Genomic DNA, 25,328 nt, shown 5'->3' on the forward strand with positions numbered 1-25,328 from the left:
CACAGCCAGAAGATGTGGAGAATTCTCTTCTCAGCACTGGAACCTGGGCTGGAAAGCCATGTGTGGTGCTGGGACCCCTTGCTCCTTCCAGGGCAACTTGGCAGCCGAGCTATCCCTCCTGATTTTTAACAACCACAGGCAGGTGTGAGACCAGCCCAGTCTGTTTCTGCCCCTTCTACCAGTCTCGAGGAGGCTTCTTCTTTATGTCTTTAGTTGTAGGACTTTTTTTCAGCTAGACTTCAGGCCGTTCTCAATCATGCTTGTTCTATAGTTTAGTCATAATGTTGATGTGGCCGTGAGAGGAGGCAAGCACAGAATTTTCCTACTACACCACCCTGATTGGTTCAACCCTAACTTTTTTATAAACGTCAGCTCAAGTACTGTCTCTCCCAGGAAGCCTTCACCTATGCCAGCAATATACTCTAAGCTCCATTTTGGAGCTTATTATTATTTATTATTATTATTTATATTACTATGTATACACATGCGTATTATCTCCTTGATAAAATTAATTGGCTAGAGGATAAGAGTAAAGACTCCATATTATTTTCTTGTTGCCTAATAAAGCACAAAAAACTCATAAATGATTAAATAAATCAATGTTAAATATTTTACATCTGGAGTGTCATTCCCTAGCAACCTCAAAATTGTAAAGTAATTCAGATCTTACCTTCAAATCAAGATGAACTACATCATGGACATGTGAAAAGTGAACACCTACCAAAATCTGCCTCATGAGTCTCTGAACATCTTTTTCTTTAAAGGCTTCTTCTCTGTCTACAGCACAGTTGTCAAAGACTTCACCCCCAGCGGCACTACAGAAGGATAGAAGTGTATTTTAATTATATACATTAAAAAAAAACCAACTTATTAAAATATTTAATCCCTTTTAGTTCTTAATATTTATACACATTAAACATCTTTATCTGGATAAACTATAATTTGAGTGTGTGTAAACTTTTGTCCACCTACATGCCTACATCCATTTGTTTTCTTTTTAATAAAAATAAGAATGTGAAGTCTCTAATATGAGCTGAGGTTAGCATTTCCAAAGCTAAAAATAAAAATACTGGTTTAAAAACTTTATAAATCAAACATTAATAATAAAATATATTAATATATTTTTAAAATTAAATAGTAAAATCTATTAACATATTTCAAGTAAAAATTTCTCAAGAATTTTGGTTATAGAGTACCTAAAAACATTTTTTTTTAAATGCAAAAAGTGAAAATAAAGCAAATACCCTCCACTGAAGACCCTTTCCCTAATCCTAGAGCCACATTTGGAGGTTATCCCTATTATCACTTAAGTGTACTATATCCTTCCAGGATGATCAGCTAAAAAGCTACTATGAGAGCATGGGAGACAATAAGGACCCAATACAGAAGAGAGACAGCAAGTACAGAGAAAAGGGAAACACAAGCAGGCGAGACTTAAGTGGAAGACTTGGTAATTCTACATGAGCATTAAAGGAGATAAAGGAATCAAGGATAGATTCAAGGTTTCTAGCTTGAGTTATGAAATAAATGGGGATACCATTGGGAATGGGGAACAAAAGAAAACTAGGCATTAGAAAGAAAATGCAGGAGTGTACACACATTGATCCTGAATCTATGTGATACATGGCTGAATATGGGATATGAAGTAGGCAGCTGAGCTTAGCAGAAAATCTAAAGTTGGAGACAGATTCGGAAATAATCAGCATGTAAATAATAGCTGAAGCCACAAAATATAGATTGTTATCAACCAGGGTAAATGTACAGAATATAAATGTATGACAAGGGTAACAGTAATGAACTCCAGAGAGCATTTGTATTTATACAGTAGAAGGTTAAAAGGCTCTGAGAGAAGTTTTTTTTAAAGGCCACATGAAAGCAAAGGAAGAACATAATTTCACAAAAGAAGGTATAATATCAAGTGTTTAAAGAGAGTAAGAAGTAGAACAAATACTAAAATGAGATAGGTCTTGGCAAACAGAGCTGATGACCTCATGAAAGATTTAGAAGAACAGATGACATTAGATTGAAAAGTAATGGAGTACTGGCATGAACAGATGAATAGATTAATGAAATAGAAGAAAACTGATTGGAAAGTGAAGAAAGCTGTAAATTTAGACTATTCTTTTTAAGGAGAACAGAAGTAAAGGAAAGATAAAGGCAGGACAATAGTTTTAAAGGTGTCAAAGCTCAGGAAAAGGAATTTTAGGATTGAAGAGACTGAAATAATAAAAAAATGGAAATAAAAGAACCCTCCTAAGAAGAGGAACTAAAACTCTAAGAAAGGTTAGAAAATTGATTAAAAAACACAGGTCCTAGAAAAGGTTGACGTCTGTAAAACCTTGGAGTTAAGCAGTAGAATCTCTTCCTTCAAACAGAAGAGAAGGGCATGAGAGCAGTAAAGACAGGGTGATGAGGAGGAATTGTGTGTCTGATGGCCTTTATTTTCTCCAAAGGGGAGAAAAGGCTAGGTGTCTAATAAAGTTAGAAGTAGGTGACACAGTAAGTATGTAAAGATTTTGATTAGCCCCTGGGAGATGTTAAAAGAAGCCAAGGAGAGATTATGTAAAGAATTACCAAACTATACCAAGAACCTGACTGAGGATTCTATACCAAGAATTCTTAACACTTGTAAAAAGCAGATCAAACACAATGCAAGTCCTCCCAAGAATGTGCAAGAGACTGACACACAGCATGTGTCCAGGGACAAACTGGCAGAATGAGTTGCAGAGGACAACCCAAGAGGAAGAAGGAAATAACATGAGGTGCTGGTGAGACATTAGTTGAAATAACTACTAAAGAAGAAAAGGGAAAAAAAAGAAAGAGAAAAACTCAGGAGCTGACTGAAAGACTGGAAGAACTGAGAAAAGTTAAAAAGTAAAGTCTGAAGAGTGGGTTTTGTGAGAATGTGAGAGGAATGAGAAGATCTTGGTGAGAGAATAATAGTTCAGAGTCTTTTCTAGATCAATTTCCAATTCTGCCTCGACCTTTCCAAAATAAACTGAAACCAAAAATCTAGGTAGGCAGGGAACTTACATTTGAGATTCCTAAACCAACATTTTTTTTTAATTAAAAAACTTTATTGAGATATTATTCACATATACTACATTTCTTAACCATTCCATCATTTTTGGATATTTTTATTATTATAATTAAAAATACATTATGGAAAACACTTTCGTGCTTCTCACTGTGCGAATTTTATTATTCCTTTAGAAGATTTTCCTACAAGTGAATTACTGAATTAAAACATATGAACACAAGACTCTTGGATTATATTATCAAGAAGAAGACACTATTTTAGTCCAGACTGTTTTCCCTCTATACCTCTATAAGCTTTTAAATAAAAACAAGATAATACTATACACATCATTATTTTTTAACAGCGTTTTTCTTTTTAACAATACATTTAAAAAAACCTTTCTATGTCTATACATTTATATCTACCTTATCTTTTTAAATGACTGCATAGTAATCCATCTTATGATATTATTTATTTATCCAACACCTTTCTGTTAAACATCCAGATTATTTTTGTTATATAAATAATGCTACACTAAACATTTTTGTAATACATCTTTACATAACTGCCTTATTATTTCCTTGTGAAAAAATTTATGTAAGTGAAATTGCTGGGTTAAAGAGTATATGTTTTTCTTAAGGCTATCCTCTAGAAAAGTTGTACCAATTAATACTTCTATCAGTAGTATAAATCAGATAGAACCCATGATTATCACTTTTTTTTAAACATCTTTATTGAGATATCTTTGGCATATAAAAATTAAATGTATTTAAGGTCCAAAACTTAATGTTTCTATGTAGAGATATTTTATATATATATATTCACAACAATCAAGCTAAGTACCATATCCATCACCTCTACATAGTTACCATTTTGTGTTTATGTTGAGAAGATTTAGGATCTAACCTCTTCACAAATTTCCAGTATATAATATATTATCAACTATCCTCACCATGCTGTACTCTAGAACCTTTATAACTTTTAAATTTGCATACCTGTAACTCTATAACCTTTGACCAACATCACCTGAATATAGCTTTTCTTTATAATCTCTGGTAACCTTCTAAGGGGAAATCAACAACTTATTTTTAATTTATATTGTAAAACTTATTAAGAATCAATATTTTTCATGTACATATAGGCCATTTACATATATGTATCTGTGTGGAATTTCTCTTCATATTCTTTTTCCACTTTTTTAAACTTGGAGGTTCATGTTTTGTGTATACAATATTTGTAAGATCTTTATTACTAAAGACATTTTAATTATTTTATGTAAACAAAAATTAGAGCTATTTTCCCCTGAGTTTGTCTTTTCTTTTTGTGATTATTGATGTATTAAGGCTTTTAAAATATATTCAAATCATTCAAGCTTTTCCTTTGGCAGGAGAAGCAAAGAGGAAAATAGGATTTCTTAAGAAAAAACTGTCCATTTTCCAAAGCTGTTTTCTATGCTATCCCTACTTACTCAAATTGAAAACATTGTATGAATCAAAACAAATTGTTTCTGGAAAAAAAAAAAAGAGAGATTAATTCAGACTATACAAACCTGTAAGGGACTGTAAAATGTCTTTTATTTTAATCTTGATATTACATTCTTAAAAATGTCACTCGTAGGAATATAAGAACTTTATCCTATTACAGAAGAATGTCATTAAATAATGAATGTGAAAAATCTAATATACATTCATATTTGCAAATTTGGAACATAACAAATTAATATGAGGAACACATAAAAAAAATCCAGAAAATCTTCAGATTTCCAGAGAACCAGGCCTTGCCATATTATCACAAATGAGAGGCATCCTGTAAAGAAAGGGCGGACTATCAAAACGAATTCAGTCTAAGGAAAACAACACTTATTACTCCAGAACTAAGATAATTTCTGATGGAGTCTCATAGACATCATGTAAATTAATGACCCAATGACAGCCCTGTGCTAGTTCAAGTACAGCAATTTCATGAATTTGCTGCGAATTCTTTTCCAGAATCCAGAATTTATACATTTCCTCACTACTGCAAATTTCCCCCTACAATTAAACAAAAACATTAACTGTTAAAGTTAACCACTTTTCGGAGGTGATAAATTTTAATAAAATTTCCAAATATTCAAATTTAGATATCAATGGGTATTCAAATTTAGGTCATAGGCAATCATAAAAGTAGCCCTTAATAATTTAATAGAATACATCTATAATCAAATAAAATATAATTTATAAATCTTCAAAATTGATTCTTCTTAAGAAAACTCAAATAGTAAAGTCAATATATTTTATAGTTATACATAAAAATAACTTATTTTTGTACACATTTAACATAAAAATGATTTAAATCTTTTAAAATGCCATTTGACTTTTTAAGAAAAACTGGTTATCAGAATTCCTAAAATAATGAATTTCATGTTACTAATTGACTCTAATATCATCTGCCGAAATTATAAAAGCTAAGGAGCTCATTTATATATCATTTCAACTACATCATCAGCTGGAAATGTCTAGTTGCCCTATAGAGATAGATACAAGCATTATTTTGAAACACTACACTACCATTTGTTATTAAACCAATAAGCAACTCACACAGGACTCAGTACTGATTAGGGGTATTAGCTTTGGAATTAGACAGATGTGAGCATGAATCCCACAAATGGCTATGCTGCTAACTTGACACATAACCTTGGACAATTTATTTAATCTTTTTAAGTCTCATTTTCCTTACTTGTAAAAGAAAACACAAATGGAATCTATTTCACAGAATTGTTGTGAGAATTAAAGTATACAATATATGTCAATTGTTTAGCATGGTACTTGCCATGAAGTAAGTGCTCAATAAAATTAATTTTATTGCATGGTACTCACCATATAGTAAGTGCTCAAAAAATTTATTATTCAAATAGTTAAGTCGTGATAGTCATCACCCATAAATACTCAAGACTTAAGTTGAAAGGCAACTTAGAAATCACTTAGTTTTTTGTTTGTTTGTTTGATTGATTTTTTACCTAATGCCAAATGCCAATGGCTTCTTTCAAACTGTGAGGTAGTCTCTTCCATCTCTAGGTGCATATTATTTTAATAAGGTTTTCATTACAAGTCTGAACCTAACTTCAGGTGAAGGGCTGTAGTCTGAGCAGTACAGAAAGACCCATTCTCTCTTCTGACATTATATCAGGTATTGATCTGTTATATAACATGACCTGTTATATAACACGATCTGTTAACTGCCACTCTCTTTTCCAATTTTCAATCATTCCTTATCCCTATAAGGTTTTTAGACCTCATAACTGTTATTATGGCTTATCAAAACTGCTGATACAATGTGCCAACCAAATTCGAAGAAACTACTCCATGTATTATCTGGTCAAAGTATTACATGATTATTATTTTGTTGATCTTGGCACAATACAACCTAATATCACTTTTTTAAAAAAACTTTGATAGTTTTTTTCATAGTTCATGTGGGGTTGGTAAATAAACTACCTAGATCATTTTCTTCTTGAATTTTTTCAAGCCAGTGTACTCATACTATATTTTTAATTTTTTTTTTAATTAAATGTGAGATTTTAATTTGTTCTGTTAAATTCTAATTTCTAGGTTTTAGCCCAGCATTCTAGACTACTGACATAATTTTGAGTATTAATTCTTCCTTCCTAGTTAATTTATTACATGATTTTGATGCCATCTATGTTTTTGTTACCATCAGTAATAAAAATGTTAAAGGATGAATCCTTAGACATAGCCCTCCAGAGGTTCAATATGGTGACAATCTACCTAATAGCACCCTTGTTCAGATCAGAGTTCTTTTTGTTCATAGAAATATGAAAGATTTCTACAGATACTGGAGAGATCAAACCATAAACATTCTTCATAGACTAATACCTCCATTTATTTTACCCCATAAAATTTCCATCAAGCTTTAAAAGGTTCCTGATGATCTTTGTATGCTTTTAAGAAAGAGAAAAGATACCATTAATAACTTGATTTTTTAAAATACCTACATGTCTGAAGTTTCAAAAGAAGAGATAAAAGAGAAAGTTTAATTTGTGAAAAACTAACCAACATAAAATTGACAGCAAGCATGTTCCTGGTAAATTAGAAATAACTCAGTTGAGCTGCCTTCAAAGTACTCCCACATCAAACACACAATTTTTTTTTTATTACCACACCTAAAATTCAAGGCAATAGAGTACTATACAATAAGTAAAATACTTCTTATTATCTGGCCCAAATATATGTATTTGAAGACAAGATTGAAAGACAAGGGACTCGAGAAGTGGATTCACATACATTGCTAACTCTGGGAACCTTTGTTACAGAAGATTTATTGCTAAATTCAGGGACCAGAGGCAAATATAGGGAAGAAACTTATATTTACTCGATATCTGAGGCCATGCATCCAATTCTTCGGGTCAGCAGAACAGTTCCCATGGCTCTCCTCTAACTCCGAAAACTACTCTTGACATCACCTTTATTTTTGTAGATACATCCCTCACAGTTTTAGGTTTACTCTTTTCTTTCCACAATATCATGCACTATACTGAAAGGCAGCAAACTTTTCTGTAAAGGGTCAGGTAGGTAATATTTTTGGCTTTGCTGGCCAGAATGTCTCTGTCACTACTAAAGTCTGCTGCTAAAGAGTGAAAGCAAGTCAGAGACAATAGGCAAATAAATGGGTGCGGCTGGGTTTAAAAAAACCTTTATGGGTTCTGAAATCTGAATTTCATATAATTTCCATGTCATTAAATATTACTCTTCTTTTGATTTCCAACCATTTAAAACTGTAAAAAATATTCTATATAGCTCATGAGCCTACCTCTGCACTATCCCATGCTGAAGAAAACTCTTCCATCATTCTAATACTGTGTATCACTGAAACTGGTAGCAAGACAGCAGACCACATGGTTTGAGGAAATGTTTATTGCCTTCATCTCTAAATGACTGGTGCAATGGGAGAACCTTTAAAACTACTCAAGGAGAAAGAGGAGATAAAAAGTGTTTTCTGGGAACTGATCTTTCTGTAGAGCCACACAGTACATAGAAATGTGGGATTCAGCATTCCAGGAATAGAATATATAAGGTTCTGAAATTATAAGAGCAAAAACTGTAGATGCTAATCGAGTAGTTGTGTGTGTGTGTGTGTGTGTGTGTGTGTGTGCGCACTCTGAGATTCTAGGTTTGATTCTAGATTATAATAAGGTGCTTTTTTTATACCCATATTATATTATTTAAATTGGTCTGAGATATTACAATTTATTGCATTGACTGTCTCCCTTGCTTGACTATGTGTTCCAGGCACCTCAGTTATCATTCCTCTTAGTATATCCATAGCACTCTGCATAATAGCAGCTACTCAAATATGATATAAGATAGCATCCTGAATATATATACTGTTCTTACTATTTTGTTAATAATAAGTTCTATGTGAACTTAACCTCATAAAGTTTAATATTTCAGCCACATTGAACTACTTGCCATTCTTTCACTGAATTTTAATTCCACTATGCTTATTTGTTTTATTACCACTGGCTGGAGTATCTTTCATCACTACTACTGAAATCTCATTCATTCTTTAAGGCTCAGCTCAATGTTATTTTCCCCATAAGATTTTCCCATGTGGCATGCCATTTTGCCTATAAAGGGAATAGTGACTGATTTGTTACACTGGGGAATAATTTCCAGAGCCTAGTAAAGTGCCTTATAGGTTTAATATATAAGTATAGTATTTGCTTAATTGCTTTGGGGTGATGGCTTAAATGTAACAAAGTTCCATTCAAGAAAGACCTGGAATAGATTCTATCTTCCTTACCTCTGAAAGGAAAAAACAAACAAACAAACAAAACTTAACATATCTGTTAATCTTAAATGTAAAAATCCATCAGATTAGACATCTGCATGAGGGAACATGGTTTTAAAAGTCAGACTCAGTTTTAAATTCTGGCTGATAACTGTATAATCTTGGGCAATTTACTCAACCTTTCTGAGCTTAAGATTCCTCATCTGTAAAATAAGGTTAATGGCAGTTACCTTGCAGGGTAGTTTGGCAAATGATCAGTAATCAGTAAGCAGTAGCTATTTTTATTATTTTTGGCATTAATTTCGAATCTATGATAATGATAATAATTAGCAAAAAAAGAACCATGGGACAGAGGAGTTTGGGCATGATCTAATTTGAACTCTGTACTTGATGTATGAATTTTCTCAATAAATCTAGTTCCTTCTTCCTTACCTGAATAGGTGAATCAATGACCGTAGTTACTTAGCTTTCCAATGCACTTGGTTCAATAATCAGATTTTATTAAATTTTGTTACTTATAAATTTCTAAGAGGCTGATAATAATTATCCTTAAGTTTATATATTTTAAACTAGGATTTTAATTTGACATTATATGCTCCAACTTTTCAAAATTAACACGGTTTACTTAATGAAGTATTTGCCTTGGAGCAGAAACCATACTTTCTAAGTAATGCCTGCTGCTGAACCACAAACATAGCCAACTTTTTTGTCCACCCAAAAATATCAGATTATTCAAAATTCTTTGTAAATATTCTTCAAATTAATAACTAGTCACCAAGAAATCTTAAATAGTATCTGTACTAAAAGAAAGCAATTTCTACATGGATAACATTATTTAAAGGTCTTTTATTTCTAAAAAAATAAAAAAAATATAACTTACAGTTTATGACACATGCTTAAGTAGTTGTAAGGTACAAAATCTGAAGCCATTACCTACACTTTTGAATCTAGGTCAAGGACACACAGTTCCTGAAATACGCCCACTCCTGCAACCCCTTCAACTTGAACATTCTCTGACAAAAATACTTCCTTGTTCCAGTTACTACCAACTGCTCTGAGGAGAATGAGATAGGACATCCTTATCTACCATAAGGCCCACGTCAGGTGTCAGGAGGCAACTATCAGACATTGAAACTAGGCATGGTTTGTTCCAATTTGCAACTCATTATCTCTCACTAAAACTATGGAAAATTGCTTTAGCTACATGATAGACTACAGATTATTCTTTGAAAAATATCTGTGGCATAATGGAAGTTATTTCAAAGTTAAGAGTCTCAGGTTAGTCTCTCACAAGACTCAATCTATCTCTGTCTTGATTTTCTCATCTGAAAAATAAGACTTTCTAAACATGCTTATGATGAGAATTAAATGAGATAATACATGTGAAAAAATTTGTAAACTGTAAGGCCCTATATATTTACGAAGTACCTGTTCCAGTAGAGAACTCATTTATATCTTTTATTTTCCCCATAGGAAAATTCAACAATGAGTTGAATATAAAAAATAATAATATAAAATATATATAATAAAATAAAACAATATGAAAAACAAAAGATGTTCTTTTGGCTTTAAAAATCTTTTTTTCTTAACTTAAAATTTATGAATATATCAAAAATATTAAAGTTGAGGACTAGGTAACAAAAACACATGTAAAGCAAGTCATTTGATGTGCAATTAATATAATTTTAAATTTCTAGAAACACTTTTCTGTTGAGTCTATCAACAGACTCAAGGGATATCAAAATTATGAAAAAACCCTCAGAACCCAAGGTCATGTCTCCTGTGCCTTGTTTACATTGGCACGTATCCTGACTCAAAGAAAGGCTTAGGAATAACAAATAAAGCTTCAAGAAATTAAAGAAAATTTTGCATCGTATATTTACCCACATTTAGGTTGCCATGAACTCTACTGGAGATATGAAAGAACAGAACATTTCTTAAAATAATTAATATTATATCCTGTCATTACCATGGAATCAATAGTGACTATTTAAAAAATTTTTTCCAACACCATTTCACTGAAAGCTTTATATTTCTTTAAGGTAAAATAATGGTAACTGCTGAAAGACCTCAATTTCTGTGTTTGAACAGTTAGCTATTCACAGCTCTTTAACATTTTCAACTAAATGACAGGCCATAGACTAAAATGAATATATCTTCTGTTTGTCCTACTATATCATTAAAATATAACAGGGATAATTTTTTTAAGTTCTATATCAGCATGAGGTCAATTAGTTTAACAACTAATTACAAATTTTAAAAAAGAGAAAAGAGGATAAAAGTTTATTAGAAATGCAATCAGAGTTAATAGTTGGAAAAAGAGGCAACTTTTCTATCTTGCTACAGAAAGGATTATGCATAAACAGACTAAATTATGTCAAAACCATAATATACCAGCAAAATTTATAAACCTTAAACAAAGACTGCTTATAACACAAAATGAACTTTTCTGAGATTTCTAAACAGTTCCTACGTTCTTTGCAATGAGATTTCATTACTTACGCCAAAGATAGAAGCATATTTTGAGGTTTTGCAGGTTTTCTTAGTTTTGCTTTTTGGTTACATGTAAAAAAATTTCATTGAGTTACACAATGAATTACATTTATTGAGTACCCTCCCCTCTTAGGTGAAGCACAGCCTTAATGCTATATGTTTTATTTAATTCTCTTAACAAACAGGTCGTCTGCTTAATGAAGTAAATCTTGTTCCAGAAGGACGTTTTTCCTTTGTTAATATATAGAATAAGTAAGACATTTTAAAGGTAGGTTCCCCCTCAAAAAACAAACAACTATTTCTAAAAGTTACCTTAAAACTTGTAGAAAAGCACGGTTTTAACATTGTTACCAATATTACAAGACCCTCTTTTTTAAGACCCCAGATGAAGTCTGTAATAACTGTCAGACCCTTTCCTCATTACAACATGGTGCTATTTCGCAACCACAACAAATGTTTACAACTATAGCTAACATTTATTGGATGTTATGTGCCTGGCTCAGTGGCTTGCGCTTTACAAGCATGGCATCTTCATAACACCCTCATGAGGTAGGTACTGTCATTGTATTGATTTTATGGGTGAGAAATGTGGGACTAGGGAATCTAAATCACCCATCCAAAGGCACACATAGCAAGCACAGCTCAGGTCTGACCCCAAAGCCAGTGCTTTTGACAACTTCTCCAAAGTGTTCTCACGGTAAAAGAATCAGTCCCCAACCACTATCACTAAATCACCTCTCTTCAACATACAAAATGTCAAGTATCCAAACAACCTTTATCTTTTATAATTAAATAGACAAAAGTTGTAAGACAGCTCTATTCACTCTCCTCGCCAACACACAAACACACACAAAGTGGCATGGGGAGGAGAATGCAAAGGCTGCACACAGCAGAATAGAGTGAGACAAGGGCCGAGAGCCTATGAATGAAGCCGATTTGAACTCAAAACACAGGGACCTAAATATTTTTGCACTAAAAGAGTACAAAACCAGATAATCGAAAATGAAGTTAGCTGACAAATCACACGATACTGGTGCAGAAGAAGCTGTCACGCCCGATGTTACCTTTTACTATAGCCACATAAAAAGATGGAGAATCTACAAGTTAACTAGGGCTAACACGGAGCTGACTCCAAACGTTTCTCTAGTTTTTCTTCAGATCCGCCACTATGGGTAAATGTTAAGAAGAGTGGGTCACATGCCTCTCTCTTTAAAGAGTAAAACACCGCAGATACGGAAAGGGCCTGAGAGAGAAAGGGGATCAAGGTTTTGACAACCATTCGTGACAGACTTTCTCACACCCACTGCCAAGTGAAAACCAAGCGCTCGCGGAGCGCCGCGCAGGCTCTGGGGATTGGTCGTGGAACGCAAAGGGGTAGCTGGTGCGACCAGCTGCCCTAATCGCCACCCACACCTATGTCTGTGTCTAGTCACAGCGCACGCTATCCACCCACGCGCCGCCACTTTCAGCGAGCCCCGCAACCTCCAGCACTTATCGGCTCCCGCTCACCTGCCCAGCTCAGGCTGTAGCTGTCCTGGAAAGAGTCTGTGCGCACAGCGACGCGGATCTCCGTTAGCAAGCCCTGGGCTTGGGGCGGGGCCGGCGGTCAGCGCCGCGAGGTCAGACCTCCGCCCGCCTGACCCACCCGGCCCCAGCCTGAGGCGGCAGCTGCAGAAAAGCCACCGCTGCCCGGCTTCTGCAGAGGAATCATGGTGCTTGGGCGCGCTTCCTTTCTGGCCTCCCCGCTCTCTCGGAGCTGCCGGCGGATAACATTCCCACCTCCAGATGCCTTGCGCAGGTCAGAAGAGTCTGAAACCACCCGCTCTGCCCAGCGCCACGCTCAGACAACCGCAAGAGGGATCCCAGCCGCCCCGCCCCGCCCTTAGTCCGCTCTGCCCTTGGTTTCGCCCCCTTGCCGAGCTTCCACGGGTCCTGAGCGCCGGCCACCCAGCGCTCATTCTCTGCAGCCAAGAGGCGGCAAATGGCATAACCCTTCTGGCCTGAGATCAGGCTAAGCGGGTTATACGCCTGTTAAGCATCTGAGAGTTCCAAAACCATCGTTCATGAAAGGCATACGAGCTGCCAGCCGTATGGAGCTTCACAATCCACTTTCCCTTGGGCGGGTGAGGAGTTGCTCCGGGCACCTGGTTTCTTCCTACACTGCAAGGGAGATCCGGAGGCAGGAGTTGAATAATATTAAGCCCTCTCACATCAGCTCTATGAAATAGGCATTATTGTACTGTCTGCAATCCTCTTTAACTTTCAAGGTACTCTCATACGGTCTTATGAGTTTAATTATATCCACATGCTTAAGACTACAAAATTTATTATCTCTAGCTTCCAACTATTTTCCGATCTTCATAATCATATATTCACAAGTACACTTGGCATCTCCAGTTAAATGTCAAATTATCATCTCAAACTTAACATACAAAGAAGTAAGTTTCTGATCATCCTTCACAAATACAGTCCTACTTAGTTTTCCCCATCTCAGTAAATGGTAGCTCCATCCTTCTAGCTGTTCAGACCAAATACGTGGGATCAGCACTGGCTCCTCTCTTTCTCCCACACTCGTCATCCAATTTGTAAGTAAATCCTCTTGATTTTACCTTCAAAATATATCCACAATCTGATCACTTCTCTCCATTTCCACATTACCACAGTAGATTAAGTCACCATTATTTCTTGTCTGGATTATTGTGATAGGTTACTAACTATACCACTTGCTTCCATCCTTCTTCTTCTCCAATCCTACACAGTTTGTTTTCAAAGCAATCAGAGTTATCTTTTAAAAATCTAAATCAGATCATATCACTGCTCTGCTCAAAATGTTCCAATACAGTTTTGCTTCTGGCAATGATGGACTAGTTTATTTGTGGTCAATACTCTTACTGAGAAAAATTGGCAAAATTTAAAAAACAAACTGTTGCTTCGAAAGCAACAAGGATTTGGATGACTAAGATCCTGGAAAAAGGGGAGACCTAGAATGGCATCACTTTTCCTGTGAGGCATTTGATGATTCAAAAGCAGTGACTGAAAGGATGAGAATGTAAGCAGAGCTTCATCCATCTCGTGTGGCTGGAGAGACAAAAAAAATTAGGAGTTTAGAACCTATTAAGGAGGAGAGCTGATAAATAGACTTTCAGGTGGGACCCTAAAAGGCTACCTACTAGGAGCATCAATAAAAGAGAAACAGACTGGCCCTTACAAGGACTGAGAACAGCTTCAATGTGCAATAGTAAATCACCTTTGGAGAAAAACAACATCATTCAGAGCCACACATTATCTGTACAATACTTCATATACAACGTCTGGCACTTAATTTTAAAAGGGGCACATAAAAAGAATCATTTTAAAAACTAAAAGAGAAAGACAGAAATAAACAGCAAATAGATGATTCAGATATTGAAGTTTAAAGACAGATTTTAAAATAATTCTGTTTAATATCTTTTAAAAAAAAATTAAGTGACAAAACAGATCATTTCAGCAGATAACTGAGAACTCCAAAGAAGAATAAAAAGGAATTTGGGGAATTGGAGGGGAAAATCCACAAACTAAAACAATGACTTAATGGATGAAATTAATAACAGATTAGATACAACTTTAAAAAGAATTAGTGAATCTTATTAGTGAACTTAATAATTCAAAAGTATGCAAAATAAAACTTGGGAGATAAAAGGATATAGAGTTCAGAAAAGAGCATAAAACAGAAGTGGTACGTGATAAAATGTTCCAACTAACATGTAATTGAACTATCAGAAGCAGAGAAGAGAATAAAAGTAAAGAAGCAATATTTGAAAAGATAATGGTTGGGAATTTTTCAAAACTAATTAAAGACAACAATTCACAGAATCGAGAAAAATTGTGAATATCAGCAGAATTTCAAGTAATAACCATACCTACGCAGATCATAGAAAACTACTGAGAGTTAAAGACAAAGAGAATAATTTTTTTAATAGGCAGAAAAAGCAGATATATTACCTGCAAAAGAAAAATAAGATAAAGAGCTAAGTCACAAAAAAACAAAAAGGAACCCTAAAGACCATTAAATATCTTCAAAGTTCAAAGTGATAAGAGAAATTAGCTGTCATTCTGGATTATGTACTCAGTAAAAATATTCTTCAAATATTGAAATATTCAAATTGAAAGTAAAATATTTTTATATTTAATTTTTATATTTTATAACAAATAAATACTAAGATCATTTAAAGGAAATTTGAAAAGAAGCTCTTTAAAGCAGATAAAAAATAATGAAATCATAAAGATGTATGAAAGAATGAAGAAAAGTAAAGAGATTAATATATAGCTAGATTATCATAAGTAAATTTGAACCGTATAAAACAATAAAAGTAATGTCTTGTGGGATTTAAATGTATATATATAGTATTAAAATATATACAATAATAGCACAAAAGAGGGAGAGATTAATGGAATTAAAGTGTGCTAAAGTTTGCATTGCATGGGAATTGATAAAAGTATTTGGCTTTAATAAATCAAGAATGAATATTAAAATCCCTAGAGTAACAACTAAAGTAATAGAAAATGAATAGTAACAAGTTAATAGAGTGAGGAAATAGAATAATAAAACATATTTAATCCAAATGAAGCAAGAAAAAAAAAAAAGAAGATGCAACAAGAGTAGACAAGTAGAAAACAAGTAGTAAGATAATAAATTTAAGCAGACGAGCTGTTTGTTTTTTAAATCAATTAAACATAAATGAAATTTATATGCCCTCAATTAAAATACAAAACTTGTAGACAGGATTAAAAAATAATCTCAGCTATATGTTGCTTCTGAGAGAAACCTTAAGTAAAAAATTATAGAAAGATTGAAAGTAAAAGGATGAAAAGAGTTATGTCATGTAAATAGTACTAAATAGAAAATTGGTATATTTATTCAAATATTAGACAAAGTAGATTTTAAGGCAAAAAGCATTACTAGAAATAAAGAGGAACATTTTTTAATGATAAAAAGACCAATCCATCAGTAAGTTATAGCAATTCTCAATTTGTATGGTCTTAAACATATAGCATTGAAATATATGAAGCAAAATGACAGAGCTAAAAGGAGAAATAGAACAATTCATAATCATTATCAGAGATTTTAACACAATTCTCTGATTGATAAAACAAGTACAAAATAATTGTGTAGAAATGTTCTTAGCAATTTTGAATGACACAATGAACAAATGACATAATTGATGTATGTATAATACTACAGAATATGCAGCCTTTTGTTGTAAAGAGAATATTTATTGATCATGTAACAGATCATAGAGTACATTTCAACAACTTCAAAGGATTGAAGTTCTACAGAGTATATTCTGTGATCACAGTGGAATTAGGCAAGGAGTGAACTGTTACCTACCATTTTGATATACAACAACTACAACCACAACCAAAAGCTCTATAAAGTCACAATAGCTTGGAAATTAATTAATTTTTCATTTATGGTGATAAAAATCAAAAAGGATTAATTTGGGGTTGGAGGAGATTGACTGAAAAAGAGTGAAAGGGGACTTTCTGAAGTGACAGAATGTCCTATTTCTTCATAGGGCTGTGGCTCACATGGATGTGTGCATTCTCAAAAACTGATTAAAATGAGTGAATTTAAATTATGTCTCAATTTTTTAAAACTTTTTTTATAGAAATTTTTATACCATAGGAAAAAACATGGACTCATAAATATTAAACAAAATTAATTCAAGCAATATATTAAAAGATATATCATGACAGTGGATTTTATGCTAGGAAAGTAAGGAGATTTCACTACATGTTCAGATTAGAGGAGAAAAGTAATCCTATCAACTTAATAAATATGGGAAAACATTTTATAATATTCAATACCTATTCGTGATTAATTTTAAAAGTTTAGCAACCTAGAAACAAAAAAAGGAATTTCCTAAACTTAATAAAATAGAGCTCTCAAAAACTTACAAGAAGCAGTATCATTGAAGTCAGGGACACAACAATAATACATGCTACCACTACTCTTATTCAGTGTGCAGTAGAGAACATAAACAGTGCAATCAGACTAAAATGGTGCTAATATTGGAAAGGAAGAGTTAAAATGATCAGGAAAAAGGACAAAATTAATAAATGTAGACAATTCAAGTGCATTTCTAGAATATCCAAAAGAATCAACTGAAATAATATTAAAATTTAAAAAATGAAAGAAAGATGATTAGATAAAAATACATCAACAATTTTCCCATATAAAAACAACATGAGGCATACAAGATAATGGGAATATTATCCCATTTTCAATAGAATGAAAAATAAAACATGCAGAAACAACCCTAACAAAAAATTTACAGAGCTTATATTTTATTTGATAATTATGTAGAACATGATAATTCTAGTGGACATAAAGACAAATAAATGAAGATACATAGCACACTCTTAGATGAAGAGATTAGATTCTATTATTCTCTGTAAGTCAATCAATATATTTAATAACTGTTGGGTGAGGGGACTAAACAAAATGGATGCAGTCAGGCTCCCTCCCAACAAGCCGTGCAGTTTCCAGGCAGCCTTAGCAACAATGTCCCAGGTGGCCTTACATACAGCGTCCTATGTAGCATTAGATATAGCATCCTATATAACCTGTAGATTGTGATTGATTATAGTACCTGGTCTTATGCACTTGGTTAGAAGAATAGCTCCACCTGTGCAGGCAGGGGAAGCTGGAACTGTGCCAGTGCCTTGCTGTGTCCTGCTATGCCTGAATAAATCTATGCCGTGTGGTATCTGCCCACGGCTCCTCACATATTCTTCCAGCTGCCAGAATGGGGCACCCCAAGCTTTGGTATCCTGAACCTGCAAAACAATAACATTCTAATAAATCCCAAAAACTTCTTTTGGAATTTGTTAGAATTATCTCAAAGTTTATCATGAAGGATGTTCAAATCAGAATGACAAAATTTGGGGAAAGAAAGTTTGTAAAGAGGAATTGTCCTAACAGATACTAAAATGTATTATGAAATAAGATAGCTAGCTCAACATAAAAGAATGTGAGTTATGAAATAAAGTTATTATATGTAAGAAATTAAAATAGGCCACAAATCTAAATTATTAAATGTAAAAAAAGACTATAAAATTTAGAAAAGAGTAATAGATAACCATTACCTGATTTCTAAAGGGGAAATAATTTCTAAAGAATAAAGAAGTGGAAAAAAGCTCAAAGGAAAATATTTGACTACCTAAAAATACAACATTCTTGTATATTAAAAATATTATATACCAAATTAAATGTTAGACAAACTGCAAAACATTTGCAAAAAGCATTATAGATAAAAATCATACCTTAAATATATAAAGAACTTATAAACCAGTAAGAAGGATGCCAAAACTATATTAGAAAGAAGTCAAAGAAAATGAAAGATAAATTTTAAAAAGACAGATATAATAGATATCAAATGTTCAAATTTACCATTAATCAAAGAAATATACAAATTAACCAACAAGGTTCTATTATTGCCAGTAAAATTGGCAGCTTTTTAAGGGAATTCAATGCCCATCATCAGTGATAATGGAATGAAACACTAGAAGGATTAAAACATAAGTATTTTTTATTTCCTTCTTTTGTTCTAATCTGTATTTTCTGTAATTTTCCAAGAACTCAGATATCACTTTCTATGGGGTATCTTATCTGACTCTATCAGAGTAAGATAAAATCTGGCTTAGCTACTTTCGTAACAACCTGAGCTTATCTTTATCAAATTGCATTCCAAGTGTATAATTTTCTCTCTTCCTAGCTAGATAAAAGACCATTTTTTTCTGTATCTCAGTATGTACAAGTGACACTCCATAAATACTGACTGATGAATAAATGTGGTTGAATATGCAACACTCTAAATGTCTCTGAGTATGGGAATTATTAAATGAATTATTATATACATATTTACCTAATAGGTTATTTTTTAAATTTTTGTCAAATCAATTAGATCTTTTTGATTAAAAGTTATTGGAGTGACATTGATTAACAAAATCAAATAAGTTTCAAGTGTATCATTCAACGAAATGTTATATATATATATATTGCATTGTGGGTTTACCACCCGATGATTTAGATTTCCTTCTGTCACCAAACATTTGACCCCTTTTACCTCTATCTACTTCCTCCATCATCCCTTCCCTCTGGAAACCATTTATTCATTGTGTCCATGAGTCTCTGTTTGTCACGTTTGTTTGTTGCTTTCGGTTTTATATCCCACATATGAGTCATATCATGTGATTTTCAACGTTTTCTGTGTGACTTATTTTGTTTAGCATGATTATCTCAAGATCCATCCGTGTTGTTGCAAATGGCAGTATTTTCTCTATTCTTATGGCTGAGTAATATTCCATTGTATATATGTACTATACTTTCTTTATCCAATCATCTAACATAGAATTTGGTTGCTTTCATGTCCTGACCACTGTGAATAATGCTTCTATGAACATCAGAGTGCATATATCTTTGCAGATAAATGTTTTCAGATTTATTTGGGTAAATACCCAGAAGAGGGATTACTGGATTATATGGTAATTCAATTCTTAGTTTTTTGAGGCAACTCCATATTGTTTTCAATAGTGGTTGTACCAATTTGTATTCCCACCAGCAGTGTATGAGGGTTTCCTTTTCCACAAAACTTTTCCTGTTGGTAATAGCAATTCTAACAGGTGTGAGAAGGTATCTCATTGTGGTTTTAATTTACATTTCCCTAATAGATAGTGAAGTTGAGCATCTTTTTATATATCTGTTGGCCATTTGTATGTCTTCTTGGGAGAAGTGTCTGTTTAGGTCCTCTTCCCATTTTTTCTAATTAAATTATTTTTTGTTATTACTGAGTTGTATGAGTTCTTTGTATATTAGGCCTTGTGATCAAGGTTTTGTTTGCAAATATATTCTCCTATTTCAGTGGTTGCCTCTTTGCCTTGTTGATGGTTTCTTTTACTGTGCAGAAGCTTTTTAGTTTGATATAGACCAATTCATTTATATTTGCTTTTACTTCCCTTGCTTTTGAAGTCAAATTTATAAAATCATCTCTAAGTCCAAAGTCCATGAGTTTAGTACCTATGTTTTCTTCTGTACAATTTACTGTTTCAGGTTTTTTTCAGGTCCTTGATCTATTTTGAGTTAATTTTGGTGTGTGGTGATATAAGACAGTTTAATTTCATTTTTGCATGGGGCTTTCCAGTTTTCTCAGCACCAGTTAGTGAAGAGGCTTTCCTTTCTCCATTTTATGTTTTTGGCCGCTTGTTGAAAATTATTTGCCCATATATAGAGGAGTTTACTACTTCTGGACTCTCAATCCTGTTCCACAGGTCTGTGTGTCTTTTTGCCAACACTTTGCTGTTTTGATTATTTCACATCATAGTATAATTTGAAGTCAGGCAGAGTGATACCTCCAGCCTTGTACTCTTTTTCTCAAAGTGGCTTTGGTGATTCAGGGTCTTTTGTGCTTCCATACAAATTTGGTAATTTCTTGTTCCAGTTCTTTAAAAAATGCCAATGGAACTATGATCGGGATTGCATTAAATCTGTATAATGCTTTAGGTAATAAGGTCATTTTAATTATGTTGATTCTTCCAATCCAAGGATATGAAATATCTTTCCGTTTCTTTGTGGCTTCTTCAATTTCTTTTAATAGAGTCTTATAGTATTCAGTGTAAGTACTTCACATATTTCATTAGGATTGTTCCTAGGTATTTTATTCTCTTTGTTGCAATTATAAAAGAAATTATTTTTTCATTTCTTTTTCGGAAAGTTCATTACTAGAGTATAGGAACGCTCTGGATATTTATTTATTTATTTATTTATTTATTTATTTATTTATTTATATGGTGACATTCGTTAACAAAATTCAATAAGTTTCAGCTGTACACTTTAAGAGTAAGGCATATATATATTTACACTGTGTGTTCACCTCCCATAGTTAGAATTCTTTGTCACCACATATTTGACCCCCTTTAACCTGTCTACTTCTCCTTTCCTTCTCCCCCTCCCCCTCTGATAACCACTAGTCTATAGTCCATGTCCATGAGTCTCTGTTCGTTTGATATGTTTATTTGTTGCTTTTAGGTGTATATCCCACATATAAGTGATATCATGTGATTTTCAACTTTTTCTGTCTGGCTTATTTCACTTAGCATGATTATCTCGAGGTCCATCCATATTGCCGCAAATGGCAGTATATCATCTCTTCTTAAGGCTGAGAAATATTCCATTTAATATATATGTACCACAGCTTCTTTAGCCAATTATCTATTGTAGGACATTTTGGTTGCTTCCATGAACTGGCCACCATGAATAATGCTGCTATGAACATCAGTGTGCAAATATCTTTTCAGATATGAGTTTTCAAGACTTTGGAATAAATATCCAGTAGAGGGATTGCTGAATCATATGGAAGATCAATTCTTAGTTTTTTGAGAAACCTCCATACTGTTTTCCATAGTGGCCATACCAATTTGCAGTCCCACCAGCAGTGTATGAGGGTTCCCTTTTCTCCACATCTTTCCAACACTTGTTATTACTTGTCCTGTTGATAACAGGTGTGAGATAGTATCTCATTGTGGTTTTGATTGGCATTTTTCTAATAGCTAGCGATTTTGAGCATCTTTTCAAATATTTGTTGGCCATTTGTATGTCCTCTATGGAGAAGTGTCTGTTCATGTCCTCTGTCTACTTTCTCATTAGATTTTTTGGTATTTTGTTATTTTTGAGTTGTATGAGTTCTTTGTATATTTTGGATAGTAGGCCCTTATCGGAGGTGTTGCTTGCAAATATATTTTCCCATTCAGATGGTTGTCTCTTAACCTTGTTGATGATTTCTTTGCTGAGCAGAAGATGCAGTCCCATTTATTTATTTTTGCTTCTACTTTCTTTGTTCTTGAGGTCAAATTCATAAAATCCTCTTTAAGTCCAAGGTCTTTGAGTTTAGCTCCTATGTTTTCTTCTATGCATTTTATTGTTTCAGGTCTTATATTCAGGTCCTTAATCCATATTGAGTTAATTTTGGTGTGTGGTGATAGACAACAGTCTAACTTAATTCTTTTGCAGGTAGCTTTCCAGTATTCTCAGCACTATTTATTGAAGAAGGTTTCCTTTATCCAATGTACGGTTTTGGCTTTTTTGTTGAAGTTATTTGCCCATATAAATGGGGGTTTACTTCTGGACTCTTAATTCTGTTCCATTGGTCTTTGTGTCTATTTTCTTGCCAATACCATGCCTTTTTTATTACTGTCACTTTGTAGTATAATTTGAAGTTGGGTAGAGTGATGCCTCCAGCCTCATTCTTTCTTTTCAGGATGGCTTTGGCAATTCAAAATCTTTTGTGCTTCCTTACAAATCTGATGATTTTTTTCTATTTCTTTAAAAAATGCCAATGGGATATTGATGGGGATTGCATTAAATCTGTATAATAATGCTTTAAGTAATATGGTCATGTTAACTATGTCGATTCTTCCAATCCAAGAGCATGGAATACTTTTCCATTTCTCTGAATTGTCTTTGATTTCTTTAAATAGGGTTTTATAGTTTTCATTATATAGGTCCTTCATATGTTTTGTTAGATTTATTCCTAGGTATTTTATTATTTTTGTTTCAATTTCAAAAGAAATTATTTTTCCTCTTCTTTTTCTGATACTTCATTATTAGAGTATAGGAACGCGATGGGTTTTTGAACATTGATTTTGTATCTAGAGACTTTACTGTATTTGCTTATTGTTTCTAGTAGTGTTCTTGTGGAGTCTTTAGGGTTTTCTACATAGAGAATCATGTCATCTGCAAATAGTGACAGTTCGAATTCTTCATTTCCCATTTGGATGCCTTTTATATCTTTCTCTTGGCGGATTGTACTTGCTGGGAGTTCCAATATTATATTGAATTACAGTGGTGATAGTGAACAGCCTTGCCATGTTCCTGATCTTAGAGGGAAGGTTTTTAGTTTTTCACCATTAAGTATAATGTTGGCTGAGGGTTTGTCATAGATGGCCTTTATTATGTTAAGATGCTTTCCTTCCATACCAATTTTGTTAAGTATTTTGATCATAAATGGGTACTGTATGTTCTCGAAGGCTTTTTCAGCATCTATTGATATCATATGATTCTTATTTTTTAATTTGTTTATGCAGAGTATCACATTAATCAATTTGCGTATGTTGAACCATCCCTGTGCCTCTGGGAAGAATCTCAATTGATCATGGTGTGTAATCTTTTGAATATGTTTCTATATTCTGTTTGTTAGCATCTTATTTAGGATTTTTTCATCTGTGTTATTAGAGCTATCTGTCTGCAGTTTTCTGTTTTGTGTTATCTTTACCAGGTTTGGTATTAGGGTAATACTGACCTCATAAAATGAGTTGGGAAGTATTGCCTCCTCTTCGATTTTTTGGAAGAGTTTGAGGAGAATAAGTATTAAATCTTCTTTGAATATTTGGTAGAATTCACTGGTGAAGCTACTTGGACATTTACTTTTTGGTAAGTTTTTGGTAATTGTTTTAATTACCATACTGATGATTGGTTTACTTAGATTTTCCAGTTCTTCTTGATTCAGTCTAGGAAGGTTGTATTTTTCTAAGTACTGGTCCATTTCTTCTAGGTTATTAAATTTGGTGTTATATCGTTTTTCATAGTATTCTTGTATGATGTTTTGTAATTCTGCAATATCAGTCATTATTTCCCCTCTTTCATTCCTGATTTTGTTTATTTCTGTCCTTTCTCTTTTTTTTTAGTGAGCCTAGCCAGGCGTTTGTCAAATTTTTTAACCTTCTCAAAGAACCTACTTCTTGTATTTATTTTTTCTATTGGTTTTTATTTTCAATTTCATTTATTTCTGCTCTAATTTTGATCATTTCTTTCTTTCTGCTGACTTTAGACTTCACTTGTTCTTCTTTTCTTAGTTTTTAAAGATGAAGCGTTAGGTTGTTTATTGGGGCTCAATCTTGTTTTTGGAGATAGACCTGTAATAATATGAACTTTCTTATTATCACTTTTTCCATGTCCAAAAAGTTTTGATATATTGTACTATCATTATCATTTGTTTCTATGCATCTGTTCTCTATTTTTATTTCTTCTCCTACTCAGTTATTCTTCAGTAGTATGTTGTTTAATTTCCATGTTTTTGTTGTTCTTCCTGCTTTCTTTTTGCAGTTGATCTCTAGTTTCAAAGCATTATGATCAGAGAATATGGTTGGTATGATTTCAACCCTTTTATATTTGTTGAGGCTATCTCCGTGTCACAGTATGTGGTCTATCCTTGAGAATATTCCATGTGTACTAGAGAAGAATGTATAAGCAGCTCTTTTGGGATGGAAAGCTCTGTAGATGTCAATTAAGTCAAGTTGGTCTGATGTACCATTTAAGAATGTTATTTCCTTATTGATTTTCTGTTTGGATGATCTATTCATATCCAACAGTGGGGTATTTAGGTCCCCTACTATGAAAGTGTTTTGATCTGTTTCTCCCTTTAGTTCTGTTAGAACTGCTTTATATATTCGGGGGTACCAGATAGGGAGCATACGTGTTATGTCTCCTTGGTGCATGATTCCCTTTATCATTATGAAGTATCCCTCAGGATCATTTTTACATTTTTTATTTTGAAGTCTATTTGTCTGATATTAGTACTTCTACTCTCACCTTTCTCTGAATGCCATTTGCTTGAAATATCATTTTCCACCCTTAACTTTTAGTCTATATTTGTCTTTGGAGGTGTGATGTGTCTCCTGGAGGTGGTATATGGTTGGGTTTTGCTTTTTGATTCAATATGCAACTCTGTGCCTTTTTTTGGTGAGTTTAGTCTATTTATATTTAGGATGATTATTGAAATATGAGGTATTCTTGTATCCATTTTATGTTTTGCTTTTTGGTAGCTCAGTGTTTCCATTTCTCCCTCATCCTTGTGCTTCTGTTTTCTTAATTTTGGTTGTCTTTTGTTGGTTTTCTCTCTGGTTCTTCTTGTTTTATGTTGTATACTTTACTTCTGAATCTTCTGTGTGGTTACCATTACGAATATAAAGGATTTATATATATATATATATATAT

The 25,328-nt window shown here is 33.3% G+C and overlaps 1 protein-coding gene across 1 annotated transcript in view; it reads right to left on the reverse strand.

The window, feature by feature from the left end:
- STK17A (serine/threonine kinase 17a) overlaps positions 1–13,132 on the reverse strand; it is a 37,697-nt gene extending 24,565 nt beyond the window's left edge. The window contains 5 exon segments of the mRNA XM_039849448.1: positions 671–815; positions 4,874–4,987; positions 4,989–5,011; positions 5,013–5,053; positions 12,800–13,132. Coding sequence (XP_039705382.1) covers positions 671–815; positions 4,874–4,987; positions 4,989–5,011; positions 5,013–5,053; positions 12,800–13,010 — 534 coding nt within the window. The 5' untranslated portion in view covers positions 13,011–13,132.
- Between the last annotated feature and the right edge of the window lie 12,196 nt (positions 13,133–25,328).

Source organism: Pteropus medius, unplaced genomic scaffold (genome assembly GCF_902729225.1).
Source record: "Pteropus medius unplaced genomic scaffold, Ma_sr-lr_union100, whole genome shotgun sequence".
Lineage (NCBI taxonomy): Eukaryota > Metazoa > Chordata > Mammalia > Chiroptera > Pteropodidae > Pteropus > Pteropus medius.